This window comes from Penaeus monodon, chromosome 1 (assembly GCF_015228065.2).
Source record: "Penaeus monodon isolate SGIC_2016 chromosome 1, NSTDA_Pmon_1, whole genome shotgun sequence".
Taxonomy (NCBI): Eukaryota; Metazoa; Arthropoda; class Malacostraca; order Decapoda; family Penaeidae; genus Penaeus; species Penaeus monodon.
The window spans coordinates 20,017,510-20,027,509 of record NC_051386.1 but is presented as its reverse complement, the minus strand read 5'-3'; the positions used below and the strand labels follow the sequence as shown (position 1 = coordinate 20,027,509).

The 10,000-nt window shown below is 33.7% G+C and overlaps 1 protein-coding gene across 1 annotated transcript in view; it reads left to right on the top strand.

Annotated features, from left to right (window-relative positions):
- Positions 1-7,972, top strand: part of LOC119568024 (protein-cysteine N-palmitoyltransferase HHAT-like) — a 13,144-nt gene extending 5,172 nt beyond the window's left edge. Inside the window, exons 5-11 of the mRNA XM_037916447.1 lie at positions 433-654; positions 870-988; positions 1,108-1,208; positions 4,136-4,274; positions 4,522-4,723; positions 5,781-5,925; positions 6,438-7,972. Coding sequence (XP_037772375.1) covers positions 433-654; positions 870-988; positions 1,108-1,208; positions 4,136-4,274; positions 4,522-4,723; positions 5,781-5,925; positions 6,438-6,550 — 1,041 coding nt within the window. The 3' untranslated portion in view covers positions 6,551-7,972. The remainder of the gene's footprint in view (positions 1-432; positions 655-869; positions 989-1,107; positions 1,209-4,135; positions 4,275-4,521; positions 4,724-5,780; positions 5,926-6,437) is intronic.
- Positions 7,973-10,000: the final 2,028 nt, after the last annotated feature.

Below are 10,000 nucleotides of genomic sequence, written 5' to 3'. Positions count from 1 at the left end.
ATGATGTTATTTTTATTATAGACATTACAATTACTCTAATGTTATTGACATTAGTAACACAATATAAGATAACGTGAAATATTTTCAAAAATCAGGGAAAAGGGTAAACAGGCAAGACAGGCAGTACTCGTAATTGGCTCATTGGTGACTTAGTACTTGTGGAGCCATCTATGTGTAAACACAATTAATAACCCATAGAAGACAGTGGGCATGGCATGTACATACAAGCCGTGCCCATCAGCTTTGTGTTAACAAAAAATGTTTTAGCAGTTTATCAAAAGACATTCTGTCTTGTTTCCAGGACTTGTAGAAATTAATCACTAAAAGAGATCCATTCTGCATTTTTAAAATCATATCTTCAGAAATTAAGGTTTAACTTTTTTTTTTCTTAAGTTATAAGAAAGCATCTCACCATCCTTTCTTGAAATCCAGGAAACGTGGGTAGAAGACATTCCAGAAGGCGATTACAAAGTCTCGGTCATGGTTGCTTGGATCATCCTCCGCAGCTTGAGCTTTTGCCTAGAAGTTTGCGACACAGACCCCGAAGGCGTGCTGAGTCCGTTGCCCCTCCTTACCACACTCTTGGGGTATTGCCTCTATTTACCATTTGTGTGTACTGGCCCATACATGCCTTTTACAGACTTTCAAGCAGGAGTGAGTGTATAAATGTTTTTGCTGTATCTGCTTGAAAAAAAGTAAATGAATAATAGTACATATAAAAGATGGTGATATATCACTTAATAGCGTGTTTTTGATTTTGTATATTTCAAGATGTTATTATTTATTTTCTTTTATTTTTCCAAATATTTAATGTAAATAATATTTTAGAAGTTCTAGTTTTGTAGATTTTTTTCTTCTTCTTCTTTCAGCTCTTGCTTCCATACAGAGAATGGACACTAAAGAGAGTTCTTGGTATGGTGCTACAAATTATAAGATTTCTGTGGTGGATGGGTTTCACTCAGGCTCTTCTGTTCCACTTCTATGCCCAGTATGTATCCCAAGTCATTTTCAAGTAGCATCAGTCTGGACAGAATTTAGAAATAGTTGATTGGTATATGTGAGTAAAGTCACATATGTATGGTTGGTGACAAATTGTAACTTTTTCAGTTCATTGCATTTCACGCCAGAATTAGTGAGGAAGATGACTTCGTGGTCAATGGCAGGCTTTGTGTATTTTTTAACTGCATTTTTGCAGCTGAAATATGTGGGTGAGTATAGTCTATGATTTGGTCTTCAGCTAATGAATTGCCAAGTATATGCTAAATCTTATAATTTTATAATATTAGCTCCAAAATATATGTGTATATATAAGACATTTGATGGATGGAAAATGTTCTATTTCTGTCTTATAGGTCTGATGTCAAGATGCTGTAGCAACTATGCTAGCGCATAATTAGTACTTCCCAACTGATTTGAGTCATCATTGTTAACAGTCCACACAAAAAACAGAACAATCCCCAACCATCAGTTGCCATAATTACCCATTACCGGTTCACTGACCTTCACAGTATGAAAAAGAATCTCTGATGCTTTTAGGAGGGCCTTTGAATGGGAGGAGCCTTGTTTGTTTATACAGTAAACAGTTGCAACATTGTCTGACTGAACTTTAATTGATATATCTAAGAAAGAGTTTTACAGATGCAGTGCCTTGATAACTACTTGTAGTTCCCTTACATTTATGTGCCTTCTTCTCATTGAATTTCTCCAAAATCCTGATCCTTGGTGACCTCTTGATGACTGGTAGCCCCATCCTCAGTCTGATCCATCTGTTGTTAGAGTTGAAGAAGTTTTGGGAACCCATGTAGAGACCAACATTAGACGTTTCCTCCTCAACCACCAATGTAGATGTGTGCGGGTGTGTTGACGAAAAAGTACCATCTTGTCTTGATTATCTGATGCGAACAATGCACGTCTTTCGAGTTGAAGACGCCTTAGATGAATTCTCCCAAAAGGAATTATTTCTGCTGCATGATTTAATGACCCTAGAAGACTTTCCCACTCTAAACAGGATATATTGATTGACAAAAGATTTCGGAAATATTTTTCTTAGCACTTTTTCCAGTTGATTGAACTCAGGGAGACTATTCCTAGTTTTGTGTCCCATTGGAGCCCCAGCCACTGTAGTGACATTGTTGGCTCAAGGTGAGATTTTTGTAGACTGAAAAGGAGACCCTTGGAGCTCTCTAGTGTGTGCCCTTAACATCCTTTTGCACTCTTCCTGTGACTTCAAACTATGAGCCACTTTTTCCAGTGTCACTGAAGGCCAAAGAAAACGGCCTGTTGAGCCCATCCCGTGGGCCATGACTCTTGCCAACCCAGGAGTTGGCCCAACTTGAGTGTCACTTTTTTCCCGGACAAAAAAACTTCTGGGAATTCCTCAGCAATTATTGAAAGATATCTTCTCATTTCCACGTATTGTATCATTTTGAAAACGTGAAGCTCTTGATTTAGAAGCTGCACCTTCCGGACTGTCAGAGTGATCTATAAATTTATGGGAAGATCCTGTTGTATAACTAGATTGATGATGTCCCCGTGAAGTGAAGGAGCGCTTAGGGGAATTAGACCTTAACTTAACTTCAAAAGTTGGTGGTGCATAATGTGATAATAGAAAAAAAGTTGTTTGGAATATTAAGTTCCACAGATTGTGGTATCTCCTTAATCAGAGATCAAATTATCTGTTCATCAAAGGTAGTTGATGAAAAGGTATATTGCTCAAGAGATCTGATTTAATTTTATCAGATTCTTAGGAATCATTCTTTCACTTAGTTCTAATCTTTTTACCACTGCTTCTTCTAGATGTGAATTTACAAGTGGAATACTTATAGTTGCAAGATTGGACATTGCTTCTGATGCCTTCTTAACCCTTTCCCAATGAGTGGCATGCCTGGACTATCTGCAGATGGCATGTACGTACATGCCATGGTGTGTGTATGGCCATGCCATGATTTTTTTTTTTTGTTACAATTATGGCAAAAAATTATTTTTTTGCCACTGAAAATGTGATTATGTAGTTTTTAACACTTTTTCTCATTTTTCCTATACTATGCATTTCATAAAGGCTTCTCAGGCTTCCGAGGTTAGCGTAAAAAAAATTACGTTGGTAATCGACAACATTGGCCAGATATATTATATAGTATTCATGAAGTGATGATGTAAAACCACATGAAAATACCGGTATGTATTTTGGAAAAAAAAAAAAAAATCACATAGTTATAAAAACACTGAACATAAAATTATATCTATATAGAAGTGATAATATAAACCTGTTGAAACTAAACTAAAGTAACTTTAAAAAAGAATGCAAAAAAAAAAATACAACAAAACCTACGGTTTCAACTCCATGATACCACACACTGCTTATTTTATTCAGACTAGAGCGAATAATGATCAACTATGGAGTTTATATAACAACAAAAATTTCTTACAGTCTTGATTTATCAGGAAATATGGCAAAGAGAGACCTTAGAAAATAATAATAATGAAAATAAACATAGGCTCTTAATATTACGAAGAAAAGGCAAGGAATGCTGGTATTGGGCATGAGTGGTTGCGCATGCTAGGGTGACAATATGAGCCCCCGGCAGCGGGGCCTGGGCCACTATGAATACTACCCATGGGGAAAGGGTTAAGAATCAACCCAGAATCAAAACCAGGATTCTGGTAAGTTGCTTTTGCTGATAGTAATAGAAATTTAGCAAGTATTGACACTATCGATAAAGTATTCCATGACTGTCGAGTGATGAAGTGAGCTGTATGATCTGCCAATAAAAATCTGTTGTCTGGTATTCTTAGTCAAGGAGAAAAATCCTCCTTGTGAATTTTTTGGAGCAAAAAGAGACGGAATAACTGTAGATGTTATCAATCTTTGATAACATCTACATCTTTGAAAATATTGTGAAACGAAAAGTGATTGGTGCATCATGCGGGTGGTGTAATAAGTAATTATGGCAGTTGATGGTTTGGGATTGTTCTCCTGTTTTTTCGTTCTGGTGGGCTGTTGTTAATATTAACAACAATGACTCAACTCATTTGGGAAGTACCGATTAAGCTTTTAGTGTAGTCATTACAGCATCTTGACACCAGACCAGAGAGACAGAAAATATATTCTTTAATTTTGTCTTTTCTCTTTTTATAGTGCTATATGGACTGCCATCTGTGATAGCTCGTGTGGAAGGTTACGACCCTCCCAGACATCCCCGTTGTACACTCATGACATACAGATTCTCAGATATATGGAGATATTTTGACCATGGCCTTTATCGTTTCATGCTAAAGTATGCCCGCTATTGTTCATTTAAACTCTCTTTAAAATATAATTTTGAGCATCACAAAAATTTGGTTATTATAGAGTTAACGATATGATCTCTTTTTACATAACTGTAAGATAAGATTTATTGATATTATCTCTTCATGAAGTATATTCAAATACTTTGTCTATATACAATACATTCAAGGAGATTGTTAAAGGCAGTATAGTAAAAAATTGACTTTCATTGCTACTGCAAATAATCCTTTTTTCAGGCATATCTACATACCTTGGGTGGGAGCAGATAACAGCTTAATCAGACAAGTACAAGGGACAGCACTTGTGTTTACATTTGTGTACGTTTGGCATGGTGTATCAACGCAGGTCTTCTGGTGGGCTACCATAAATTTCTTCGGGGTATTTGCAGAAAAATTGGGAGATCATATTAGCCGAATGCCAGCATATGAAACCTGGGAGGTATGCATTTCTTCTTCATGATCATTTGTTTCTTTTTCTTGTCTTCCTTTACTTCTTTTGTGTCTTCTTCTTTTCTTTTTATTCCACCTTTTCCTCCTCCTATTTCATCTGTTGTTCTTCCACCTTATCCTCTATCTCCTGCTCTTTACTCTTCTTTTCATCCTCTTTCCATGCTGAATATTGGGCCAACAACACCCACTGAATGTAATAAGATTTTATTCTTTCTTTCTTTTTATCATTTAGAGGATAGTCATAGTCAAAGCAAATTCTGATTTTTTTTCTTTTTTTCTTTTTTTCTTTTTTTCTTTCCCATTTTAAACTTGACAGTAATAGTGAGAGCAGTAATACTGAAGAGTATAATGATGCCAATTTAGAAAATAATATTACCATTTGTATTAGTTATATGAAAAAGATAATAATAGTTATAATAATGATGACAAGGCTGGTGGATAATGATGATTATGATAGTGATAGGGAGAATTATAAACAATGTGATAATGGCTTTATCTATTACTCACTGTTGCTGGGAAAATGCTGTGCTCATTTTAGAATTTTTTGTGAAATGTCTCTGCACATAGATGGCTCTGCAAGTGCTTAGCCACAAAGGAGTCAATTAGTAGACCTTGTGACCTTACCTGATTTCACCTTTCCTTGAATTGGCAGGAAATTTTTTTTTTTTTTTTTTTTTTTACTAATGCTATGATAGTGTTATTTTTATTATAGACATTATAATTACTATATTACTGTAATGTTATAAACATTAATAACAGCAAAATAAGATAACATAAAATATATTAGTAAATCAAGGAAAAGATATTGCTAACAGTATTGATGGTTTTGTTTTTATTATAGAAATTATAATTAACATAATAATATTGACATTGTAAGGTAACATAAAATATTTTTAAAAATCAAGGAAAAGGGTAAACAGATGAGACAAGTAGTACCCGTCAGTTTTGGGATAAAAGTGTAAAAAAAAAAAAGAAATAATAATAATAATAATAATAATAATAAAATTAAAAAATGATAGAAACATTGGCATATTTTGAATCTGCAGAGTCGGTGGTTCCCAGGCTCGTGGCAGCGCCGTCTGCATGGGTTGGTGGCTGTGTGCCTTTACGTGCCATCTCTTGCTGCTCTTACTATATTTCTCTCCAATCTTGAAAATGCATTTGCTATTACCACAAGAATATTTATATCAGGTAAGTTAAGCCTGTCTTTTTTTTTTGTTTTATTATCTGTTTTGTTGTTGCAAAGCTCTTTTTGAATCATGGCAGTTTATAAACTCACTTTGACATATCTTTTTAGACCCTTATGTAACCTGATAATTTTGTATTTTTTTATATGTTTTCTTCACACTTTCCTCCCTTTCCTTTTAATTTTGCCCCTCTTGGCTTGTTTTAGAAATACTGGATAGAGGATATCTGTAATGTTTACTAACTTGCTCTACCCTAGCTTTTTCAGAGCATAATATAATATGTCTATTAACCAGATTTGAATATTTGATATTAGTAAGTCAGAAAAAAATAATTGTGATAGTTGTTAAGTCTTCTTCAACTTATTATAGAAGTTTACTTGCATTAATGTTTGATGTACACATCCTTTTTCTCATGTTTATGACTTTTACTTTAATATTTTGTATTTTACCTATAAAAATGCAGAAAACATGTTAGCGCTGCATCACCAACTTACACAATTCCTTATAAAATTTCAGGGTTTCCAGAATGCACCCTCAGCACCTTCTTCTTCATGTTCTGTTTGGGACAGTGCAGTATGGAGCTTCAGAACTGGAAGATCAGACAAAAAGATAAACATAAATCTAGTTAGCATTAATAAAAGTAATACTAAAATATATAGCCAAAAATATAACTGGAGGTGATATGAATTAATATTTTAGTCACTGTACAGTTAATAAGACAAAGGGAATGTGTATGAGTCAGGTGGCAGAAAGTATATAGAGGTATATTTTTAATATATATCTATTTTTATTGTGATTTGTAGGAGTTGTCATCCCTTTTTTTGACATGTGCAGATAGCTAGTTTATTTTTTATGGTACATCCTTGGTTGTGTTTGCTTGTTGGCATATGTGAAATTTAGAGTTAGCATATTCAGCAACCTAGAGCCCAGGTGAGGAGAAATCATAGGTAAGACATTTTATGGTGCTTTCTCGATTCCACTAAAAGACAGAAAAGCTAAAGTCATTTTAAAGTTGTTATGTTCATATACCGACCCAACACTATTGGTTTACTTCAGAAATTTAATTATATTGTATCACCATTTACTATTAAGGCCTAGTATGGGAGAGGAATTGATAGATTTTGTCACTTTAGTGCAAGGGAAATCAGTTGATTTTACATCCTTTTTAACCTGCTGTTTAAAAAGTGGGAGGAAATGGAAATGTGGAAAGATTTTTTTTTTTTTTTTCTGATTTAGTTATTTTATTGGTCATAAAATTTCATGAGGAGTTAAATTTATTTCAGCATAAATTAGAAAATCTTTTACATGAAGCGAGATTAGTGTCTGAAGGAATAATCATAAATGATAAGAATCTCATGCACTTATACTGATAAATAATCTCAAAGACTTTAGTTTTGAAAGAAATTGTGTAACTTATGAGTATCTACTTCAGGTGCAGTTTAAAGTTACATTATTTGTATGAGTATTATTATTACATCTGTAATAAGATTTACATACAAGGGTTAGATATATGAAGGAGTTGTGTAATAAATGAGTTTATATTTAATTCTGTCAGTTTTTATCATTTTATTTACTCTGTTTTTCCAGTATGGTATATTTACTCTGAAAAAGGATGGATGAAAAGTAATTGCCACAAAATTAAAAACAGGGAACATAATATAGAAGTTGCATAGGCAAAACAAGACTAGCTTTCCTGGAATGTACTACACTGTATATTACTCTATAATACTTATACATTGCAATATGTTTTTTTAATAATATGTTTTAAATATTAATTGGTATCACAGATCACCTAGTAATAATCTTGAGAACAAAAATGTGTTTTAAATGCATCAAGAATTCTACACTCAAAACTTTGTTTGAGAAGAAAATAGAGTGGCTGCAATTTTATTACTACTCATGCCCTCAGTATGATTATAGGTTGCTCAAAAGGATTCATTGTCTTTCAGTAGCAAGAATTTTCTCATTCACACTCATGTCTTGTGATCATAATTGTATTTCAGATGATCTTGTATTACTACCAAAAAGCAAATGAACAGTTGTTAGTAAAATTGAGGTTTATTTTGCAATCCCTCTTGATTCCCCCACTCCCACAGTTGTATTGCTGATGAAGAGCTTTATTTATTTGTTTATTTTTTTAAGATTATAAACATCATCAGTATAAATAATTATTTTTAAAAGTGTGATTAGTTTGTAGAAGCTGACACAGAGACTAATTGCTTTAGATACCTCAGTTACAAAAGTATTTTCTATTTTTAAGGTCTGTTTATATTATCAGTGTCCACCTGTGGTGTATTAGCATAATGTTAGTGTGTACCTTGAAACATTAACAACCAGAGCACCATTCCTGACCAGGTAGTTAATTATAGGGTAATATATTTGTATGTGGACAATTATCAACTAAAATCCAGTGGTGTTACCAGAAAAGTCTGCATTTAACATGATACATATTTTTCATGTCAGTTTATAGAATGGGAATTAAGGAAAATGTTGATATTATGAAGAAAATGATCAGTAAATCCCTGGGATTTAACACTGAATTGTTTATTATGTACCATATCTGGGTCACAGTTCATAATTGTTTATATTATCTGGCACAACAGCACAGCAGTTGATTATGCTCAGCAGTTGCTCAGTTACTCAATAAGCAGGCATATAGAGGAGTCAGTATAACTAGCACAGTGTTAGTTAGTGGTCTGTATTATGCTTCACTACCACACATAGAAGCTTGCTTGCTTGAATACTATCACAGGTGGAGGCTGCTACTATTATAGGCCTTTCCTCTTGAGATTAAGAACATGTTATATATTTACAATAAAAGATGTGTATTGTTTGAGTATACTTTTGTTACAGCTTCCAGAGGACCAGTTTCAGTCTGTTAAGGATTTGATTGATTTTAATCTCATCCTAAGATTTAAAGACAGTTTATAGAAGTCCATGCTTGCTCAATACAAAATAAAAGCTGTGAAGTTGAATCTTTCTCTTTCTTTACATAGTTTTAAGTGAGTTGAATAGCTATAATCTTTAATAGACAGATTATGGCAATTTTTGTAATCAGATATATCCATTAACCCAAAGGCCAAAGGAAAATATTGTGTTCCCTGTAGTATTGTTTAGTGAAATGTCTCTGCAAGTGCTTAGCCACAAAGGAGACCTTGTGGACCTCACCTGATTTCACTTTTCCTTGAGTATGCAGGATAAACGCTCTTTTATTAATTCTATCAATATCAGTTCTGTTATTTTTATTATAGACTTTATAATTATTGTAGTGTTATTGACATTGCTAACAGCAATATTACATAACAGAAAATATTTTTGAAAATCAAGGAAAAAGGTAAACAGGTGAGACAGGTTGTAATCATTATTGGCTCATTTGTGATTTAGTACTTGTGGAGCCATCTATGTGTAAAAACAATTAATAGATTAAACTCACAGTGGGCAAACTGTTCCCAGTGGCATGGGGTTAATTTTTTGCATCCAGGTGCCTTGCTACTCGCAAATGGCCCAAAACACAGGCCTTAGGTTAACTTGAGTGGTGACTCTCCTGAATGTGTGGCTTGTAGGTCTAGTCCACACAAACACTTTGCAATGTTACTATCAGTTTATTTTTTTCATGACACAATGATCACGTCACCTGGATCCAAGGGGTTAAATGGGATGAAAGATGCAGAAAATAATTTTACAAATGTTTTATTATGGTTTTAGTGGTCATACTTTTTGTTCCTTCCTTTGGTCAAACCCATTGATATTGAGAACATGTAATGGCCACTAGTTTTGTTTTGGAAATTACACAGATGGCTCCACAAGGTGCTCAGCCACCAAAAACTCAGTTAGTAGGCCTATGTAACCTCATCTGATTTCCCCTTTCCTTAAGATTTTGGGAGTTCTTGTTTTTTCTAATGTTGTTAATATTGATACTGTTGTTATTATTATTATAAATAATACTTACAGCAATAAGAAAATAAGAGCAATATTTCTGTAAATTAAGGAAAAGGATAAACAGGTCAGATTAGTAGGACTAGTAATTGTCTCCTTGGTGACAGAGCACTTGTGAAAGCATCTATATGTAAATGCAACTA